This window comes from Phytophthora ramorum (assembly GCF_020800215.1).
Source record: "Phytophthora ramorum isolate Pr-102 chromosome Unknown Phyram_PR-102_s0008, whole genome shotgun sequence".
NCBI classification, from domain to species: domain Eukaryota; phylum Oomycota; class Peronosporomycetes; order Peronosporales; family Peronosporaceae; genus Phytophthora; species Phytophthora ramorum.
The window spans coordinates 638959-660009 of NW_027150654.1; the positions used below are offsets into that span (position 1 = coordinate 638959).

General features: G+C 55.5%; 10 protein-coding genes across 10 annotated transcripts; 5 read left to right on the plus strand and 5 right to left on the minus strand.

Annotated features, from left to right (window-relative positions):
- Window positions 1-986: 986 nt before the first annotated feature.
- On the plus strand, window positions 987-1713 carry KRP23_9214 (Protein DJ-1-like protein B; the record flags this gene model as incomplete). Its single annotated transcript, XM_067894743.1, has 3 exons — window positions 987-1031; window positions 1101-1295; window positions 1381-1713. 3 exons carry the CDS (start codon window positions 987-989, stop codon window positions 1711-1713), a joined length of 573 nt encoding a protein of 190 aa, XP_067742391.1.
- A 199-nt stretch (window positions 1714-1912) lies between these two features.
- On the minus strand, window positions 1913-3328 carry KRP23_9215 (uncharacterized protein; the record flags this gene model as incomplete). The annotated part of the gene is made up of 1 exon (XM_067894744.1): window positions 1913-3328. One exon carries the CDS (start codon window positions 3326-3328, stop codon window positions 1913-1915), a length of 1416 nt encoding a protein of 471 aa, XP_067742392.1.
- Window positions 3329-3384: 56 nt separating this feature from the next.
- On the plus strand, window positions 3385-4435 carry KRP23_9216 (Ribosomal large subunit pseudouridine synthase C; the record flags this gene model as incomplete). Its single annotated transcript, XM_067894745.1, has 2 exons — window positions 3385-3789; window positions 3872-4435. 2 exons carry the CDS (start codon window positions 3385-3387, stop codon window positions 4433-4435), a joined length of 969 nt encoding a protein of 322 aa, XP_067742393.1.
- Window positions 4436-5188: 753 nt separating this feature from the next.
- Window positions 5189-5686, minus strand: KRP23_9217 (uncharacterized protein; the record flags this gene model as incomplete). The annotated part of the gene is made up of 1 exon (XM_067894746.1): window positions 5189-5686. One exon carries the CDS (start codon window positions 5684-5686, stop codon window positions 5189-5191), a length of 498 nt encoding a protein of 165 aa, XP_067742394.1.
- A 1096-nt stretch (window positions 5687-6782) lies between these two features.
- On the plus strand, window positions 6783-7448 carry KRP23_9218 (uncharacterized protein; the record flags this gene model as incomplete). The annotated part of the gene is made up of 1 exon (XM_067894747.1): window positions 6783-7448. One exon carries the CDS (start codon window positions 6783-6785, stop codon window positions 7446-7448), a length of 666 nt encoding a protein of 221 aa, XP_067742395.1.
- Window positions 7449-7520: 72 nt separating this feature from the next.
- Window positions 7521-9236, minus strand: KRP23_9219 (uncharacterized protein; the record flags this gene model as incomplete). The annotated part of the gene is made up of 1 exon (XM_067894748.1): window positions 7521-9236. The coding sequence occupies one exon, from the start codon at window positions 9234-9236 to the stop codon at window positions 7521-7523; it is 1716 nt and encodes a 571-aa protein (XP_067742396.1).
- A 1647-nt stretch (window positions 9237-10883) lies between these two features.
- KRP23_9220 (Aspartate beta-hydroxylase domain-containing protein 2) lies at window positions 10884-11802 on the plus strand (the record flags this gene model as incomplete). Its single annotated transcript, XM_067894750.1, has 4 exons — window positions 10884-10932; window positions 11001-11380; window positions 11438-11576; window positions 11642-11802. 4 exons carry the CDS (start codon window positions 10884-10886, stop codon window positions 11800-11802), a joined length of 729 nt encoding a protein of 242 aa, XP_067742397.1.
- A 45-nt stretch (window positions 11803-11847) lies between these two features.
- KRP23_9221 (Protein FRA10AC1-like protein) lies at window positions 11848-12805 on the minus strand (the record flags this gene model as incomplete). The annotated part of the gene is made up of 2 exons (XM_067894751.1): window positions 11848-12634; window positions 12750-12805. The coding sequence occupies 2 exons, from the start codon at window positions 12803-12805 to the stop codon at window positions 11848-11850; spliced, it is 843 nt and encodes a 280-aa protein (XP_067742398.1).
- Window positions 12806-13572: 767 nt separating this feature from the next.
- On the plus strand, window positions 13573-19047 carry KRP23_9222 (ABC transporter A family member 2; the record flags this gene model as incomplete). Its single annotated transcript, XM_067894752.1, has 1 exon — window positions 13573-19047. The coding sequence occupies one exon, from the start codon at window positions 13573-13575 to the stop codon at window positions 19045-19047; it is 5475 nt and encodes a 1824-aa protein (XP_067742399.1).
- A 74-nt stretch (window positions 19048-19121) lies between these two features.
- On the minus strand, window positions 19122-21022 carry KRP23_9223 (Kanadaptin; the record flags this gene model as incomplete). The annotated part of the gene is made up of 2 exons (XM_067894753.1): window positions 19122-20381; window positions 20444-21022. 2 exons carry the CDS (start codon window positions 21020-21022, stop codon window positions 19122-19124), a joined length of 1839 nt encoding a protein of 612 aa, XP_067742400.1.
- Window positions 21023-21051: the final 29 nt, after the last annotated feature.

The following is a 21051-nucleotide window of genomic DNA, read 5'->3' on the forward strand; positions in this document are numbered from 1 at the left end:
TACTGCTACTGGAAGCTGCAAAATACATACCTCGACGCGCACCTCAAACCGTTTCAAATTAGGATATCTCCGCCGTATCACCACACTATCGCCATCGTCTACGCCGCCATGTCTGCGGTGCACGGGGGTTGTATTCTGCTGATGCTCGGAGGTTCGCGTCGGTAGCGCTTGCTGGCTTTCACCCTGTGGTTGTCTTGCAATGCCAACACCAGCAGTGGCGTAATTTTGATGCATGAAAATTCAGGTTTCAAGCAGTACCTTTCAAAACATTACGCCAAGATATCCTCGACAGGCACGGTTTCTGTGGTGTGAACAGTGACAGCTTCCACGCGGTTCTTGTATGTCGCGAAATTGTCGACAAACCGTGCAGACCTACTGCACGAGCGCGCTTTTACCACGAATGTTGCTCAACCGCTTCAACGTGATTCTGATCGCAATCAATTGCTGGTCACCTGTCGTCGTCTACATCGCCGCGACCGATAAAAAAATGAGCACTGTTTCACGGGTAGTCCGTCCAATATTGCCATGGTCGCAACGCTTTACAAAGTCATTGATTTTCTCGCGCAGCGATAGTTTTCGTGAATCCAACTTGAAAACTCGTGGTGGGGACGTGTTGCTGCATCGTACTTCTGGTCATGGGTGGACAAACTCGTCATACGCATGGAAGCCGGACGAAGCGTCTCCATTGGTGCATCCACAGTTCATGCCTTCCAAGTGCCGCTATCACCGGGGTATTCGCAGACACTGATGGACCCATCAGAACAGAACCGAGAGTGATCTTGGACGCCGTCGACTGCGATACTTTCGTTTACCCTCTCGCAATTGAAGATAGCAGCAACGCTATCAGCCACCGTTAATGCAACAGAGGGCATAAGTATACTGAAACCCTGTATGGACTTTGCTGTGTACATGTCGCTCCCAACGGCAGGGTCCGCGGTGAAAACACAACACTTTGTGTTTTTCAACGCTTCCAAACAACCGCGAGTATGTCGACAGTGGAAGGCGAGCCACGCGCCGTAATGATCCCCATTGTACGTATCTTGCTCTGGATTTCAGGCGGGAAGTCGTTAACCAGGTGTATCTGCTTGGCATCGACCCAGGCTGATGGGACGGAGGAGATCGAAGCCATCGCGGTGGCAGACGTGCTAACGCGCGGTGGAATGAAGGTGACCCTGGCCAGCGTTGGACGCAAGTTGCAGAATATCGTGACCATGTCGCAAGGCACCAAGGTGCAAGGCGACATTGCAATCGAGACGTGTGAAGACCTCAGCTTCGATCTTATCATGTGCCCAGGGGTAAGCCTGCGAGCTGTATCGAAGTCGAAGTCAGATTTGGGGTAGGCCATTGACACTGTGAACATTGATGTTCATTTTTGCGCAGGGGCCTGGTGCTCAGCAGCTGCACGATTGCGCGGAGTTGATAACGATGCTACAGAAGCAGAAACGCCAGGGCCGATACTACGGCGGCATTTGTGCAGCACCCGCTGTTGTGCTTCTTCCCCATGGGCTGCTTGACGCTGGCCCAGTCACGACGCACCCCTACGAGTCGAAAATGACGGGAGTGGATTACAGATCCAACGAGCGTGTGGCCGTGAATGGCATGTGCGTGACCAGCCAGGGTCCAGGGACGGCCATTGAAATGGGGTTGAAGCTCGTCGAGCTCCTGTGCAGCCCGGAGAAAGCAAAGAGTGTGGCCCAAGCGATGGTTGTGTAGCGCGCAAGTTGAACCTCGAAGCCGATGGGATCTCGAAATGACGAAGATGCGGGTGGTGAAGTGAACAATCGCGAATAACAGCAAGTAATAGCATTTTGAATGTCATCCCGTTTGTTGTACCGAAGCGAGTCGGTCCGGGAAAAAAAATACTCCAAGGATCCAATCAAACCTCTTGCCATGATCACCAATTACCACCACGCTACGCTTGCTGCTGATCCTGGATTTGACTTGCGTCAGGAACCAACGACCTGATAAGTTCCATCATCATCGCTTGCTGTTGCTGGATCGTGGCCAGCAGCTGAGCATGCTGCTGTTGCTGCACCTCCTGCTGCTCGCGATGCAGCTTCTCAAGTCGACTCACTTGCTCCTCCGAGTGACGCTTCTGCGCCGCCAACTCGCGCTCCATCTTGCGCTCCATTAGCTCCAGACGACGCTGAGCCATCCGCTCTCGTTCCTGGGCCAGGTCGGGCATACCTACACTCAAAGCAGCTTCTGGCCGGATAACCGGTGCTGGCACCTGGGCTGCAGCTGCATCGTTGCCTTCGTTTTGAGCTCGTTCATGTGCTCCCATCTGCGTCGCGACCTCCCGAAGCAACGCGCACTTCCGCTCGAACTCGTCCTCCGTGCCGGCCTTGCGCAGCGCCGTCAAGTTGGCCGCCTTCAGGTGACCCAAGAGCAAGTGCAGCCTCGCCTGACACGCGCCCGCCGTCTTCTCGAGCCGGAACGAGGCGTCCGCGCGCATCTGCTCCACCACGTGCAGCCATCCGTCCATCGCGTACGGAGCCTCCCACGGCTTGGCGGCCAGCACGTGCGTCAGCAGCAGAATATCGTCCGACGCCACAAAGTGCGAGCGGTTGCCCCCTGCAGCAGTAGAAACAGCAGAGCCAGCAGAACCAGTTGCAAGTGTCGCTCTCTTGCTGGTCTGCGCCGCCGTCTCCTCCTGCTCTGCTCCAGCAGCCACCTGTCCACTCTCCTGCGTCTGCTCCGGCACGTCCAGCACCTCCTCCGACTCCACCTCCGCCTCCGTGCCACTGTCACGTGCATCGGCCAGAGCAGCAGCTCTCTTCAACTGCGAGCGGTGCAGCCCGTGCCTCTTCTTGAAGCGGTGTACCCAGGCCACTGACACGCTCTCGTCGCTGCCCCGCGTGCGCTTGAGGATCTCGTTGGCCGCCGCCCACAGCTGCGCGTCGCTCATGACGCTTGCGTCCGGCCGAGAGAGGTCTGCGCCCAGCTGCGCCGCCCTGGCCACGAGCGCCGCGTACAGCTCCTGCTCCATGTCTGGATAGCGGCCGCTCTGGAAGCGCGTGGCCTGCGGGTTGGCGCACATTTCCTCGGGCGCGCGCACGATGTGGCCCACGGTGGAGCGCGCCACCCACTGGCCGAAGCGCGCATAGGCCCACTCGCGCAGCTGCTCCTGCGTGAGCTCCGGGTGCTGGCGGTGGTGGCGCCGCAGCCGGTTCTTGTCGCCGATGGTCAAGTGGTGGCGGCTGCGGGGCATGTCGCCTTGGCCGGCGCTCCAGTGCTGCTGTGCTGTTGGCGGTGTGTCGTTTGCATCGATCTGAATGGCGGAGTAGGCGGCTAGGTCGACCTGCTCTTGTTGTGGATGGAGCGCCATGTGACGGGACGTGTAGCCATCGGAGTGTAGCCATCTCCTTCCTTGTCGTACAGCGTATGTGGCGCCAGGAGCTGCGCTGGATGCGGCACGTGGTGCGCGCGCAGGACAGCGAGCTGCGGCTGGACCGCTGGCTGCGGCGCCAATTCCCGGCGCTGCCGCAGAGCTTCCTGCAGACGCAGCTGCGCAAGCGCAGGATCCGCCTTCAGCCGCCGCCGTCGATCGACGCCCAGCCGCGTCTGCAGGCGGCTCAAGCCAAGTCGCTGCTGCGCGAGGGCTGCGTGGTGGCTGTGGACGCGCATCTCTTCCGGTCCAAATTGCAGCCGGTAGAGGTGAAATTGCAGAAGCAAAGGCAGCAGCTGACGGCGGAGGAGCGGGAGAAGCTGCCGCGACTGATGCAGCGCGTCGTGCACCAGGACGAACACTTTGTGGTGCTGAACAAGCCTCACGGACTGGCAGTGCAGGCAAGTGGCGACTGCTGATATGCAAGTGAGTGAGAGAGGGCTAAGCTGAAGACTGTTTTGCCGTTGCTGTTGTCTGCTGCAGGATGGCTCGGCGCTGACGGAATCGTTGGCGAGGTACTTGCCGTCCATGGCTCAATGGTTGAGAGGAAGTGGCGGGGGCCAGCAACAAGAGCAGGAGCTCAAGTTGGTGCATCGACTGGATAAGGAGACGTCGGGGGTGTTGGTGCTGGCGCGCTCTCGCCTCGCAGCGGCGAAGTTCTCGGAGCTGCTGAGAAGTGGCGCCGTGCACAAGACGTATGAAGCGCTAGTGGCGTCGGAGCGTGGTGACTACGAAACGTTAAAGCGGTTCGAGGGGATGGAGGTCAAGCTTCCTGTTGATGGCAAGTCGGCGTGCACCTTGGTGGAGCGTGTACTGCGCCGAAGCAATCGGAATGAGCCGACCGGCGCGTGGCTGCAGCTGAGTCCTCGCACCGGTCGTAAGCACCAGCTCCGTGTTCACTGTGCGCAAGAGCTGGGTGCGCCGATCGTCGGCGATGACAAGTACGGTGGACATCCAGCCGATCGGCTGTACCTCCACGCGAGGCGCATTCGATTCCCTGACCCGTTTACTGCTGGGCGGTGGATCGACGTGTCATGCCTTCTCTAGACGTCCAACCAGAAAGGGACAACGATCGAGTATGCGCTTTGGTGACGATCAATTCAAGATTTCACTATGTATTTCACATGGGCGCTGTTGCAAGTGCTTCGGTTTGAGTCATGAACGAGACGGAGATCGATCTCTCCTATGTGATGTCGCGAGTGGAGTTTTTCGATCCGGTGAAAGGGTCCCGGCCACGTTTGGTTCACGTTGACTTGCTACTCCAGAGCTGGCAATGAAGCACCGATGACACACGCTGCGTTTCGGAGGTGCTGCGTCCTCCTCTCTTGGCTGATCAGGTGGTGATGGCGCTGGTGGAGACCTCGATTTTCACTGTGTGGCTCATGACAATCTGCAACAGTGGCAAATCCATAGATGCTTCGACCATTACGTGGTCGGAGTGCGGGGGCTGACATCAGGTGGTATTCAAACCCGTGATCTTCGTCCGGCGTTGGTCTCCATATACTTTGACGTCAACGTCAAGTGGCCGCACCAGTGGTGATCCCGATGACAAGATATCCTCGAGAATCAAGTGTTGGTTGGCTTGCAGCGTAGCTGAAAAGGTGGAAGCAAGTACCAACTCGAACGAGTCAAAAGCAAGTTGTTCCGTGTGCTACGTGACTGCAAAGCGTTTGCTTTTTTACTACGTTAGTAGCTTGTTCTTGTGTAGTCTGGCGGCCAAAGATACGACGGTGATTTCGTACAAGACTTGCACTGGAGGTTGAAGGTCATAAATCAATCGACATACCAATTATCTGATGCCTACTCCTTGTTCTTGGCTTGTGCAGCAACTGACTTAATGAGGTCCAGCATCATGGCTTGCTGCTGCTGAATGGTAGCCAGCAATTGCGCGTGCTGGTTTTGCTGCGCTTCGAGCTGCACACGTTGCAGCCGCTCAAACTCTCGCACTTGTTCGTCGGCATGTCGTCGCTGCTCTGCAAGCTCTCGTTCCATCTTGATCTCAAGCAGTTCGAGCCGGCGCTGGCTATCCCTGTCAGCTTCCCCTGTCTCCTCTGCTACTGCCGCGTGGTGCCGCATGATGGTGGACGGTGGAGACGGCGGCTCCCCTCCGGTTCCACCCGTCTTCTTAACTTCTTCAACGCTTTGATTGGCTTGAGTCTCAACTAGCAGATCACGCTCTTCAGTCGAGTGCTCAACCTTCCTTCCGTCGGAAATCGGAGGCTTCTGGGCCGAGATGTCAGAATTGTGCCGCTTGACGAAGCGTTGAATCCAGCGCTTGTTAGGGAATTCAGGGGGCATGGTAATTGGGTTGTGTACAAGAGCACATCAACGGATGATGGAACGCAGTTCAGGTTCATCCAGGCAGCTCCCAGTGCGAGATCGTTCGGCGATCACCTCCAGCACCTCTTTCTCGTGATCTCGCGACAGATACTCTGGCTTGCACCCCCTTCTAGCGTCCACCGCCACGGCACAATGCAGATGACGGTGCTACCCCTATCTACCTTCACGGAATGTCCTCGCAGCCTCTTCACAGCGCTCAGCGCTTGCCTCCACTGAGGCTCCCTTGCGGCCATTTTGATGCGTTTTCAGAATAGTGATGACGGTCACTATTCTGAATGCAACCCGAGCCGAAATTCCACGAAATTTTTGTTTTATTTGACAACAAATCCTGCACACACCGTGGTGTGGCGCACACTACCAGGATAGCGCTCGGAATAAGAAAGTAGGACCCGAAACGTCTGCGAAGGTGTGGCCTCAGTTCCAAGCGCGTTCGCCATGGTGGCGACTTCAACAGTCAGGTGACTCACTGCGCCTGAAGCCAGGGCTCGGCAGCCCAATACCTCAGGAAATGAAGCAGATACCCACGGGCAGGCACGCTCCGACCTCACAAGCCATCCTACATGTACAAGTTGTAGCTGCAGCAAGTCGAGTAACGGTTTGGTAGCATGGCGTGAAATGCGTCAGCACAGGGCTCAGAAATACACTGCGAGAACCATCCAGCAGCCAAAGCACCAACTGTTACTCCGTCCCGATACAATCACGACCGGCGATAGACTGTCGAACATCCATCAACGGCAACTCGACACCTTACTCTGCCTAAATTAGCACCGTCGCAATACACCGACCGCGATCGCAGCCCCAGTCGGCACGGACACGAAGCCCTCGACGCCGGCATCCGAGTTACCATCGCCATCGCCGCCAGCAAGAGACATACTCGGATGGGGAGATCGACTGCGATGGCGTGCCTCTGACGGCGGCAAGCGATCTTTCAGCATATTGAGCAGCGGTGGTACGCAGCCTTTCTTGTCATTTATTTTTCGACTCATGGTGGCGGCTCAGAGGTGGCCGGAAATAGAGAGGAAGGGCCGGCACCACGCGCGACTTTGCAGCACCCATGAACGGCACTCTCCAACTCGCCACGTACCAGGACGGACTCGAAGCGATGAACCAACTGGAAGCGCCGATGCCCGCCCCACGCGCGACTGCAGAGTCTACCAGGACCCCGTCGTCCGCAGTCTTGGCTGGACCGTCGCCACCCTTGGTGCTCGCCAAAGAGGCCAAGCACGACCGCCCCGAGCTGGACCAGGAGGACGACGAGCAAGCCCAAGACAACCAGCAGTGCGGTGACTACAGTGGCAGCCAGCAGGGGCTCAACGGTTGCTCCTTGGACGACGCCAGTGAGCCGATGGTCAACTACGACGGTTTCGAGTCATTAGGCAGGTCTTTCGGCACCGCATGCCTCACCCGCTTCGTGCTGGCCGACGATGACGGCGACGACGACGTGGTGAATGTGCGCTCGCCCATTATATGCAAACCCGCGAGCTCCAACGACGCGTGCTCGCGAAGCGCCACCTTGAGCCCAACGTGTGTGTCGGCACTGGGGCACGACGAGGTCCAGGGCTCTGCTGAGCCTTCATGGACGATTCAAGAGTTCCAGGAGTACCTGGGCATGCTCGAGATGCTGGAGGAGGTCTGCAGCAGCTCGGAAATGTGCTTGTCAGCTGACAGTCTCGGCCAAATGGAGCGATTGCTCACGTCGCTGCTCCCCCAAGGAGTATGAACAAACAACAAGTAAGTCGGATCAGCGTTAGACATCTTCATTCTATCAGCGGTAGCCTTTTGTACAAGTTACTCATCGAAATAGACACGGCTGCATATCGTGATACACTGTCTCCACTGAGGGGGAGCTGTCGCTTTCTGGGTCCAGATCCAGCTTCTCCGGTCGATAAACTGTGATTTTGCCTTCGGAGGGGCGTGGATGCGGTGGCTGGCCTCCGCGCATGATCGCAACTCCGGCATGTCGAATCGGAGACGATCGTTGGTGCTGCTGATTTCCTCGCCTCACTCGTTTCTTGGGGCTTAATGTCTTACTGGTCTCGTCCATCAGCGGCACGAGTTCTGGAGCGCGCTGCACTTGCAACGGCGGCATGAATAGGCACGGTGAAAATGAAGCACTCTTCCCATTTACCTGTGGAGTGTCCTTCGGGGCTACCACGGGAATCGCATCGTTGCATTCCGATACTGTGCGCGACAGTTCAGCCTCCATGGCATCCGTTAGTCGATCGTTGCAGTCGAAGGTGAAAAGCAGTTTGAAGTCGATATCTAGTGCGGCTGATGATGATGTTTGAACGCTTCCAGCATTGGCATTTTCCTCCATCCAAAAGGTGTACACGTGATCTCCTGGTAGCAATGCGTTGTGCTGCAGCTGGGCACGCTCTCCTTTCAGGTAAAAGCGAGAGTGACTGTCAAATATTACAGCTTCGGGGACGTCCACCGTCTGCATTCCTGTGGCATCGCACACGCGCACCATGAGCCTCCCTCGGCCCTTCACACTCTCCACTAGCAGCTGCTCGAACTTGCGAATCTTGAACACTAGTGGGATACTGGTAGGCGTCAATACTCGCCTCTCTCGTCGGAAGAAGCGCAGGGAACCTTCGTCCGTACTTGGCGGTAACCTAACATCCTGCTCTTTGTCGTAGTCTGTCTTGGTTGGTAGCTCTGGAGGTTTCTTTAGAGTCGCACGTTGAATAGGAGCTGGCATGCTAGCGAACATACTGACGCGTTTGGAGTTGCTCGGACCCAATTCGACATCGTTGACTGATCTCCGTCGCGTCGGCAGGCCCGGTGGCGCCTTGGTAGTCGGCCAAGTCTGCGGCGCTTCTCCAGCAGGTGTCGTTGGGAACAATTCCTCATACAAATCAAAGTAAATAGCGTCGTCCTTGAACATTTCTTCAGCAACATTCCGTTGCCGCACCAATTTACCTGTTCGGTACCAGTCCAAGATCATCTCAAAGTGCTGCGGGTTTCGGTCGATGTAGAACGCGTCGTCCAGACAACTGATTTTGCCGCACCCGCACGTGATAATCTGGTTGAGCCTCTTGAGCGGGTACTTGGCGATCAAGCTCTCTTTGCACCTGAAAAGCTTGCCACGGACGTCGAACGCAACGATCCGCGTGGGTTTCGACTCGGAGCCTCTCAAGTCTGAGACGCTCTTCGAGTGCCATGGGACCCGCGTCCTCCCCACCGTGTGGTCCGGGTCCAGACTTCGAAGTCGCTCGTCAAAGTACGCGCCTTGGCTCACCGCTCTCGACAGAACAGGGAGTCGTTCCGTGGCGCTGCTCGTGCTAGAGCGACCTGAGGTGGATGTGCTGGGTATATCGGTGTCTGGGTCGCTCTCCTTCGAGCCCATGGCGGTATCGGTTGGCCTGAGGTTGTCTACCCAGTCAATGGAGACTATCAGGTCGTCGTCGTCTCTGTCACTGCGCTCCGTGAACATTTCATCCAGGAGGTCATCGGGGTCGTCCGCCACGATGTTGGCATCTTCGTTGTCGTCTCGTCGTCTGGCCATGCGTCTCGCGAGCTCTCTGCCCCCAGCTGGAAGATGAGGAATGAGAAGGAGGCGGCGGAAGGCGAGTGCGTTATTCTTCCGAGCATAACGCGAATCAATGGCGAAAGGGCGCACCCGATTGGAATTGCAGACCAAGTTGAAGCCAGGTGCAACCGACAACTTTGTCCGACGTGGCGATCAGAGCCTCAGCAAACACTTGTCAGTGAAGAACTCGTTGCATCATTGGCCTGTGTGTTTCAATCACCTGCGGTGGCCATTTCGATCGTTGTAGCTAGGCGCAACTACGGGTGATAGCTCCCTCGAGTTTATTTACAAACATCGTAGTCAGCTGCTTTAGATGGGAGGATACCATGTTGACCAGCGAGCAGCGCTGTATTAAAGTCACCGCTCCGCTAGGCACTTTTTGCAGGTTAGAAGCGGAAGGACGGCGACATCCGGAGCTGAGTCTCCTAGTTCTTGAGCGCAATTTACCTCTGGTGACGGGATCCCGTATGAACGGCACCTATCGACCCACATCAGATTTTCAGAAGCTCACCAAAGCGAGGCCTCCTTTGTAAACAAAGTAAAGGCAGGCAGGAGACCTTGGTAGTTTGCCATCAGAAAGGCTTTGCTGTTTCAAACATACATACGCAAGCATCATCTTGTTTCTTGGCCTTAAAGACTTCGCTGCTTAGTCATCGGACTGGCCATCGTGGCACACGCGTAGTCCAGAGCGGTCTTGAGCCCCAAAGCTTGACAAATAAACCGCGCCTACCACTCGGACATCACCACCCTGACCATTTCGCTCGCCGTACGTCTTATACGATGCGCTGCATCATGATACTCAGCACTGTCAGTTTCACCGAAGAAAATCGGCCCAGACGCAGATTTGCGTTGCTTGGCCAGCAATGCTGCTGGCGGGGGTAAGCTAGAAGATGACCTCTTTGCTCTATCATAGCCGTTGGGTGTATTGTTCCACGCCGCAACTACCTGAGCAATGAACTCTGAGCTAGCATCTCAACGTATTAGTGCCATTCGCGCTGGTACTGTTTCTACCAGCTTGCTTTCGTGTTGTGATCCCAGCGAATGGTAATATGCTGGTGACTGCATGCAACAAGCAGTCAACAATACCTAGAGCTACGCAAAAAACCTGGTGTTGACGAACACCAAGACCGTAGTATCTCCTCATGTTGTGGCCTAGCTGGACGCAATGTTGGTAGCACGCAAATAGTTTGTTTCAGCATTTTTCGCGTGAGTTGTGATTCACAACTTGTGAAACCGAAAGAAAGGTTCACTGATCTCTCCATTCTTATAGTTCCTAAACCCTGGTGCGCGTTGTGCACCTACCTGGAGCGAGGTCGGAACTGTTAACCTGCACCGGTCGGTTCAGTGCTCCTGCAGAAGACGCAGGTCGATCGCTGCGTATTTGTACCACGGAGCTACAACCTCAACAGAAAGGCTCTCTCTCGCCTCGAAGGCTGTGAGTCGCAGTATGAGCTCAGGCGCCCTGGCCTCGCGTTACCCTCAAACTTTTCTACCGGCACGTTGAAGCCGATCACTAGTACTCCTAAAATTTGCACGTCGAAGTCAAAAGATCGATTCGTACTTACATAGTGTAAAGTGTGGTGTATAGTACACGAATATGTACGCCACACGTTATCTGCCAAAATGGCGCACCGCGCTGCACTGCTCCGCTCGGCGCTGTGCCTGACGACGGGTACGCCCCTTCCTGCATCCATAGCACCGTCCAATCACTCTCTAACGACCATCACTGTATAACCCCAGCCAAGCCGCGGCCGTCACCCACGCTCTTCTGCTTCCCGGGCCTCGAGTCTGCTCCGTGGCACGACTCTAGCAAGTTCCAGTGGGTGAAGCACCTCGAGGCCAACCGCGAGACCATCACGAACGAATTTTTGGCTCTAAAAGCGCAGCGTGATGCTTTGGCTGAAACGCCGGAGGCTGAAGCCAGCGACTACAAGGTCTACGACAAGGAGCACCAGCTGCACCAGGGACATTGGGATTGGCTCTCGTACGTGACGCAGGGACGGCGCCAGGCAGACTTTGCAGTGCAATGCCCCAAGACAGTGGAGATTCTGGAGAACATCCCTGGATTCATGGCGGGGCTGCCGTTTGCCTACTCGTTCTTCTCCATCTTGAAGCCCGAGGTGAGGTGCCAAAGCGTGTCAATAAGACTGTACGACGACTGACGCTGTTTGATGCAGTCGAGTATCAAGGCGCACTCGGCTCCGTGTAACATCCGACTGCGCTGTCACTTCCCGTTGTTCGTGCCGGAAGGCTGCGGTATTCGCGTTGGCGACGAGACGCGGCAGTGGGAAGAAGGCAAGGCCCTCATCCTGGATGGTAAGACGTGAAATTGGATTTCAGTGTTGTTCATGCAGCTGATGTGTGGTTTTTGTGGCCGACAGACGCGTTTGACCACGAGGTGTGGCACAATGGAAAGAAGGGAGACCGTGTGCTGCTGCTTTTCGACTTCTGGCACCCGGATCTAGTGCAAGGAGAACGCGAGGCTATCACCGAGATGTTCAAGGAGGCCAAGGAGAAGGGCTGGCTCAAGGACTACGAGTAAAAGCGACGATAGATATCCACATCAACAACAACGTATCGTATTCCGTCAAGGCAGTAGCTCATCCAGCTCGTGGCTGCGCTCATCAGAACTTCGTCTTCGTGCATTACCCGCAGGATAAGCCGCCTTCTGCTGCTCATTGATCTTCCCACAGAGCTCGTGGATGTCCTCTCCCGTCAGCTCATCTTGGTCAGCGCTCCCCTCCACCTCGCTCTTCGCTCCATTGTCACTGGTGCTATCTGAATCAGAACTTGACGTCGATCGTCGCAGTCGTTTTGCTTTGTGTTTTCCAGAGCCACCTTCTTCTTCCAGTCGCCGTTTTTTCTCCAACCTGCGCGCCTTTTTCCTCCTCACCTCCATCAACTTCTTGTAGAACAGTTTCTCTGCACAGGAGCTACACGCACGGACCTTCACCAAGCAGCGTTTCCGCTCTCCATGCTCTACGTACGCGAACAGCAGCTCGTAGCTGCGTAGTCCCTCTTTTTCGTCGCAGCGCTTATTCCCGCAGGAGAACTGTCCTTTGCCCGCAATCACCTCCATCTCCGTACGCCAGCGCAGTCCGATCTTGCCCTCCTGATACCGACACAGGTCTGCCAGTGCGTACTCTCGGAAGAGCTTCCGGTAGTAGCGCACGCTCATACGGACCTGCCAGTCTGTCTCTCCCTGCTGGGCGTCGGCCTCGTCGTCGCGGATAAACTGGAACTTATGCCTCAGCACTGCCAGGTCATTGTGGGACGCTATGCAGTCATTGCGGACCGCTAAGGAGCTCGCATCGCTGCTGACGCTGTTGCCGCGGCGTGTGGAGACCAAGCACAGCCTCATGAGCTCTTGGTGGCTGCGGATAGAGTTGGGGTTCTCGTTAGTTATGGCACGTTTAGCGGTGGAAAAGGCATGCATCGGTAGAGGAGACGATGGAAGAGTTGGCGAGCGGATTAGGGTGGAGGTCCTACCGGTGGAGCATGCGCGCAGAGGCAGCGGAGTCAGGGTCGTGTGGAGGCGGCGCCATGGTCGCCCAGTGGATTCCTCAAAACTTGCAACTTGTTCACATTTTCAAATTGAAATGGGTTGCAAGTTGGGGGTCAAGACTGTGAATGGATACTGAGCACGAACAGCACATCGAGATCGGCACGGGTGCTGGGCTGTGACTCACCACTACTGAGCACGGGCGATGATCGAGGGCGATGCGCTTGAAGACAATACATGTATGCCTCGGGTTGCTGTGGGTATGAGCGATTGACAATTGCAATCGGTTGCCAACTTACGGACGGAATTGGCCTTTGAGGATTCAGTCGTGCAGCTGTGGTCAAGGTGGCTCGTGAGGCCTACTGCTCACCGTGTGCAGCACAAGTCTAACATGCAGTGCCACCAGATGCCGACGCAGGTAACAGGTTACCTGTACAATCTCCTTACCGCGAGCTGGAATTTCCGTTGACGTAGCGCTGCTGCTTGAAACCCAGGTAGAAACCCAGCTAGCAACATGGTACAATCGCATCCTGCAGCAGGAAAGTGTATCAGCGCTGAGTCGCAGTTTTCAGGAAGTGTTTGGGTGCAAGTGCTTGATGGAACTGAACATCGAAGTCGTCGAAAAATAGACTTGGATTTGTATAGACGCCCCCCCCCTCGTAAACATGTCGCTGCCAAAACAGCACTCGTTAGACACAGCTGTGGCCATGGCAGCACTCGATTCCGCATTCTTGAATCCACCGTCCCGACCAACACTCTCCGAGCACCAGTACGCGTAGGTGACTGCGTGAGCGAAGGCATTCGTCCACCATGATGCCCTCCGGCGGACCCTCGTCCACGACCACCACAACACAGACAACGTCCCCTTCAACGTCCACAACCACGACAGCAACGTCCTCCTCGTCCTCGTCCTCCTCGTCCGCTGCTCTTCTCACGTCGTCCGCCTCCTCCTCAGGCTCCTCCGATGGCACGGAGCTGCTCACCTCGTGTCTCTCCACCCTCGTGGCCTACGACTACGACTACGCGTTGTGCGTCATGAACTCTGGCTTCTTCGAGATGAGCTCGTCGCGCTTCGCCGCCGCCTCGGACATCATCGCGAGCTCCAGCGGCTCCTCGACTGTCGACTCGTCGGGCACCTGCAGTCTCACGTGCACCAAACCGGCCATGGCGTCGTCCAGCTCGTGCTGCTCGGCGGCCAGCACCGTGCTCAGCTGTCCGCAGTCCTCGTCCAATATCAGCTACTGCAAGTCGGTGATCGAGGACACCGTGGCCGACAGCCAGCAGTGCGGCCTCTCGGCGCAAAATACAGCGTTAATTGTGTGTGTAGCAGTCATTGCCGCCTTTTTCGCGGCTGTGATGGTCGCGGCCAGGATATACGCCAAGAAACAGGCAGGGACAGCTTTAGAGCTCGAGTCGAGGTTCACAGCGGCGTCCAGAGCCAAGTGGGAGGCAGTTTTAGCGGCCTGGAGGCAGGTTACCAACCTCATCTGGAAGAACCTCGTCATCCGACGACGCAAACCCGTGTCCTTCGTGTTTGAGCTCTTCCTCCCGGTTGTCTTGACGCTCGCGCTCGTGTTTATCGCCAACTTGGACACGATTTTCGGAACGGGGGACGATTATTCCAGCTCTTCCGAGGCGGCGTCAAACTCAGGAACGATTCTGTGTACGGGGCTGGACTCGCTCGAGTATACCGACTATGGCGCGCTGAGCGCCAACATGTCGACGTTCTACAGCAGCGGGCAGAGCGTGATCGGGCTGTTTCTGCTGATTAGTTACATCAAGTTCGTGTCGACGACCACCACGACTATGGTGATTGAGAAGGAGACGCGGATCCGAGAGGTGATGAAGATCATGGGCCTCTCGAACTTCACGCTGCTCTGCTCGTGGAGCCTGACGACAGCCATATTGGCCACCCCGCTGGCGTTTATTATTGCGGCGGAACTCAAGTATGGCCAGGTGTTCCCCATGACGGAGTACGCGACGCTCGTGTTCTTGTTCTGGGCGCTGAGCCTGTCGATTGTGAGCTTCAGCTACTTCATCACTCCGTTCTTCAACAAGTCGAGGGCTGCCTCGATCGCGTCAGTGCTTCTATGGCTAGTGCTGTTCTTCCCGTTTTTCTCCGTCATGTCCAAGCCCAACTCGTCAAAGTACCTGAGCGCTCTTGCACCTCCGACTGCTTTTGCGTTGGGCATTGATGACTTGGTGCGCCGCGCTCAGCTCGGAAGAGGGTTGGCATACGCTATGGGGATGGTGGAATCTCCTGTTACAGTCCCCACGGCGTTCGAGATGAGCTGGTTTTTGATTTTGGATTCGTTCATTCTGGTCGTGCTGGGCTGGTACTGTGATAACGTGCTGCCGCAGGAGTTTGGTGTGCGCAAGCCATGGAATTTCCTCTTCGTCAAGGACTACTGGCTTCCAGGAAGTGCAGCTCGCGCCGACAAGGAGGTTCTGGTGTTGGAATCTCCCAGCACGGCATCATCTCCTCAGACAAACTACTCGTTTGCATCACCGCGTGGAATGCGACTACTGCATCAGACTTCGTCGGACGGGTCGATTGCGATGATGAAGGACCGACCTGGACTGGTGGCTTCTGTGGAACCAGTCAACGCCACGCTTTCAGCTCAGGAACGTAAAGGGACTTGTCTCCAGATCCGTAGTCTGCGCAAGGAATTTCCGTCAGACGATGGCGAGATAAAGGTTGCAGTTCAAGATCTGAATCTTACTCTATACGCCGGACAGATCACCGCGCTTTTGGGCCATAACGGTGCAGGAAAGACTACTACAATTTCGATGCTGACGGGTCTCATTCCACCCACGTCGGGTGACGCGACGCTGTACGGACGCTCTGTTCAAGATGATTTCAATGAGCTTCGCCAAATCATGGGCATCTGTCCTCAACACGATGTGCTTTTCAACGAGCTGACCGTCGAAGAGCACTTACTGCTGTTTGGAACGATGAAGAATATTCCTTTCGTTAGTCTAAAGGAAGAAGTAGGGCGAATGATCCGAGAAGTTGGCCTGGTGGAGAAGAGGAAGGTCGCTGCGAGAAATCTGTCCGGCGGACAGAAGCGCAAACTGAGTGTCGCGTTGGCATTTATGGGAGACAGCAAGCTGGTCTTCTTGGATGAACCTACGTCCGGCATGGACCCATACTCTCGTCGATTTACGTGGAACTTGCTGCAGCGGAACCGTGACGACCGCGTTATCGTTCTCACAACTCACTTCATGGATGAAGCTGATATCCTTGGTGACAGAATTGCCATCATGGCTGACGGACAACTCTGCTGCGCTGGAAGCTCGCTGTTCTTGAAGAATCGCTATGGTGCTGGGTACAATTTGACCATGATCAAAGCACCCGGGTGTGATGTCGAGGCGGTCGGCACATTTTTGCGCAACTTCGTACCTGAAGCAAAATGTTTGAGTAACTTTGGCTCGGAAGTAGTGTTCCAGCTTCCATCAACGTCGTCGGGGGTATTCTCGACGATGCTGCAAGTGCTTGACGATGAAATGCACCGCCTGCGCGTTGTTCAGTATGGTGTGTCCGTGACGACATTAGAGGAAGTGTTCCTGCGCATCTCACACGATCGTGAAGAAGAAGCTGCTATGGGTGTTGCTGTCTGTGGGGTGGAAACAGTGGATCAAATTCGGAAGACATCTGCAACGTCGGCGAATTCCCGTGGCACACTGACTGGAGCCATTTCGTCTGAGAAGACGAACCGCGCGACTCTGTGGAGTCAATACACTGCGCTTCTGACAAAGCGTGTGCGTATTGCGAAGAGGGATAAGAAGAACCTCTTGAACGCTGTCTGTATCCCACTGCTTTTCCTGATCATCTTGGTTTCACTTCCTGAAATCGATGTGGCAAGCTTTATGACCACGACCGACTACGCAACAGAGCTTGCATCGTCGTCTCGACAGGGTAGGTGCTCAAGTGCCAACTTCTCGTTGGTCTCGGTTCCAAGCAGTTGCGACAGCTACACCTTCAACTACTGTGATCTTGGCGTGATCGATTGCAGTGCCTCGACATGCTGTGACAAGACAAACGTTGAGTCCCCTTACTACGCGTGCAACATGTGCGATGGTACCTCGTCCTCCAACCCAATTACTCCGTGCTACAACAAGTACTGCCTCGACCAAGATGGTGCAAAACTCCAGGCTACTCTGAACGCCTTCTTGACGTCCGTCGTGGTGATGCTGGCGTTCGCTTTCGTTCCGGCTGCGATTGTGGCATTCGTCGTTCGAGAAAAGAGTCCCAACCAAAATGCCAAGAGCTTGCAGTTGATTTGCGGTGCCAACGTCTCCGCATACTGGTTGTCAACATGGACGCACGATATCGTGATCATGTTGGTGACAGTCGTTGCCTCTATGATCATGGTTCCGTTGTCAGACCGGACGTTGACAAGCTCAATGGAGGTATGGGGTGTTGTTTCTCTAATTGGCTCACATGCCCTGGCTGTGATCCCAATGGCCTACTTGTTCTCCTTCAAGTTCAAGAAGCACGCCGTAGCACAGACGTCACTGCTGGTATTTGCGCTCTGCACGGGTGGTCTGCTGAGTATTTTCTCGTTCCTGTGCCGGCTTATCGACTTAGATCTGACGCCAGGCAACTCCTCTGACAACCTGACGCTGTCTTCTCTCGACAGAAACTACCTTCGATGGATTTTCCTGCTTTTCCCAGGGTACAGCCTGAACAATGGTATTTACGAGATTGCCACGCGGAAGCTGAGTCGAAGTGCTCTGTATGGTAGCGCCAGCGAGACGATAGCTCCACCTTCATTCTTTGGGCTCTGGGAAGGTCTTGGCACGGATTACACCTGCACTTCGTGCTGGGATGCCCTCAGTGGCGAGGATTGCTGTGAGCGCAATGTCTTCGATCTCGATGTCGCTGGAGCTCCTGTCGCTTATGCTGTGGTTGAGATCGTGCTTTTTATGCTGTTGGTGTTTGTCGTCGAAACCCGCAACTTGTCGTGGCGCCCAGAGCAACGACAGCAGTGGGCCCGCAATGAGGATGACGATGTGGCCAAGGAACGTCAAAAAGTGGAGCGCTCGTATCCCACTGAGAACGACAGCGTGTTCATTCGTAACCTGCGACAACAGTACGGTGATGGAGGGAAAGTTGCGTTGGATGATTTGTGCCTCTCGATTTCCAAGGGCGAGTGTTTTGGCTACCTTGGCATTAACGGAGCTGGCAAATCGACAACGATGAAAGTCCTGACGGGTGAAATTGCTCCGACAAATGGTTTCGTCACACTCGGAGGCTACGACTTGTCTCGGAATCGTGATAAGGCGCGTAGAGTGGTCGGTTATTGCCCTCAATTCGACTCGTTGCATGATCTGCTGACCGTGGAAGAGCAGCTAGAGCTTTACGCGCGGTTGAAGGGAATTCCAAGCGACCGTGTTAAGAAGGCTGTTGACCAGAAGATTGAGGAAGTGGGGCTGACTGAGTATCGAACCAAGCTGACGCGAGGGCTAAGTGGAGGCAACAAGCGGAAATTGTCGACGGCTATCGCCCTCATAGGGAACCCTAGCATAATTTTCTTGGATGAGCCTTCGACGGGAGTGGACCCAAGCTCGCGAAGGAAGATGTGGGATGTGATCGCGAGTGTCTGCGCTTCGAAGGAGTCATGCGTGATCCTTACGACACACAGCATGGAGGAGTGCGAAGCTCTGTGCACACGTGTGGGAATCTTGGTGAGCGGCCAGCTGAAATGCTTGGGCAGCGTTGAGCACTTGAAGCAGAAGTTTGGCCGAGGCTACATCGTGGAGGTGAAACTACGGGAGCCTAGCCCATCCTCTGTTGGAAGACTGCAGCTGGAGGTGTATCGCATTCTGGGGGGCAACACTTCTGGCATTTCGTCAGACCACATCATCAGCCTGTGCTCATCTCTAGGAGTTCCTAACCGCGCGCACGAGATCATGAACGGCGAAGGCAATGGCAGCGTACTTAACAGCTACCTCGAGGCGTCCGGCATCATCCCCATTGACGTCTTCTGCGCCTGGTGGCATACTGAAAATATGGGTGCTGCCCTACTGGAGTTTTTCCAGTCCAAGTTATCAGGCTGCCAGCTCGTCGAGCATCAAGGCAGTCACTTCCGTTTCCAGGTTCCGAAGCAGTCTCTGCGGCCGTACGCAATCTTTGGGTTGCTCGAGGAGAACAAGGAGCAACTGCATGTGAGCGAGTACGGGGTGAGCGAGACCTCGCTGGAACACATCTTCAACACCATGGCTGCCCAGCAAGTAGAAGAACAGCTACTAGGCAGCGCTAGATACCGCGGTGGCTGGTAAGCCGTACAATACCGTACGAGTACAATAAATGCATGATTGAGGAAGTAAAACGTTACCATCTCAATTGCGCGTCCTTAGTAGCCGAACTTGTCATTCAGCTTCGTACGACCATCACCAGTTTGGTTTGACGGCGGGACCCACACTTGGTCGCCTCCTTCCAAAACGCTTGCGTCGTCAGCGTGCTGCTCTCCACTTGTGCCAGGTTTCACTTGCCTGGGCGGACCTAGAGTTGGGCCTGAGATTCGTCGTCGCTTTGACGCCGACGACTCGGCCTCAGCTTTCTCCGCAGATTTGTGGATTCCTGAAGATGCTGGGGGTGCCTTGGGCTTATCAGCAGGACTGTTTTTCGTCTCGGGGGGCGTCAACTTGGGCTGGGGCAAGTAGTTATCTTTTTTCTTGGAGGTCACTCCAGTAGCAGGTTGAGTTGTCTTCGCTTTGTTGGGCGGAGAAGTAGCAGTAGTTTCAGCCGGTGCTGATTTGTCAGAGGAAGTTGCCGACGAATTGCTCGCTGCAGGCTCTCTCATTGTCTTGGCGATTGGCTTTTGAACTGGGAGAGCTGCTAGTGCAGGTGTCGCCACTGCCAGCAGTTGCCGCTGGCGTTTTAGCTCCATCTCCGCCTCAGCTTTCCGTTTCAAGAGTGTGTCTACGTCGCTAACATGGAGCTGTGTGGTTGTCGCTGCCATGAACGAATCCAAAGAGTCCACTTCTTCTTCATGCTTGCCCTCATCGGGTGCAGCTTCAGTCGAAGCAGCCTTAGCAGATGCAGCAGTCAGCTCTCTTTGAAGTTTAGCAAGTACTCCTTCCAGCACCGTGACATTAGCCTGAATGGAATCCACAGTAAGCACCTCACTCTTTGGAGCTTGTGGTGCTTTCGTCGCTGCTGCAACTCCAGGACCAGCAGTCGATCCCGTAACCTTTTGCTTCCGCGCTGCAATCTTCTGCTGATTGGCCTTTGTCCGGTCGTAGAAATCGTCTTCATCGCTGCTGTAGCCGTACAGCTCCTCATTGATATTCCTCTTTTTCCGTGCACCGGCGCCTGAAGCCCCGATCGTCTTCGTCCGCTGGTCGTTCTTGGCGTGGATCCGTCCTTCCAGGTCGTCAATCTCCTTCATCAGCACATCAATGCGCTGCTCATTGCGATCCAGCGTGTGTTGCTGCCCCTCCGACAGTCCATCTAGCTGGTGTTGCTTGGCTAAAATTCTCGAGCGCTCCAGCTTGAGGTTCTCCATTTTGCGAATGCGCGTCTGCAACTGCTGGAACAGTCGTTGATCCTTCTCACGAACCTGCGACTGACTCACACTTGACGTGTACGGCTGGTCCTCCTCCTCCTTCAGCTACCAAACAGCACAAAACCACCATCAGCTTCAATTCCTCTCCTCTCATCCTGCTTTCTTACATTTCGAAGGTAGTCCGGTAGATCCTCTTTACTCTCAGCAGGGCTCTCCTCGTCACTCTCGTCCTCCTCTTCAGCATCTTCTCCAAATCCCCACGACGCCCCCTTGTTCCCCTCCTGCTTATTTTTCTCTAGAACCTCCCGTTTCTTCTCCAGCCTGTCCCTGAACTTGGCCAAGTTGAGTGACTCGTACTCGGCCGGCAGCAGCTCCGGCGGCCCGCAGACCGCGTAAAGTCTCGTGGACTCTCCGAACACCAACACGTCTCCGATGTGCAACCGCACGAACTCGTCGGCCAACACCCGTTTCTTGTTCACGAAGCAGCCGTGTGTGCTGCGCATGTCGTAGAGGAAAAGGGCTCCTTGCTCGTCGAACTGCAGCGCCGCGTGCACCCGCGAAATGGACGGATGGGCCAGTGGCAAGTCGCACACCGTCTCCATTCGGCCGGCCACGACGTAGCTGCGGCCGTCGGAGCGGGGCAATTGCAACGCCTCCACTACCACGCCGCCCTTGATAACTTCCAGGTAGATGCCGAACGCATTGCGGCCCGAGGAGCTCCACTCGGGTGGCGAATACTGCGCCATTTTAGACTGGGAAATGGTGTCTAAGTACG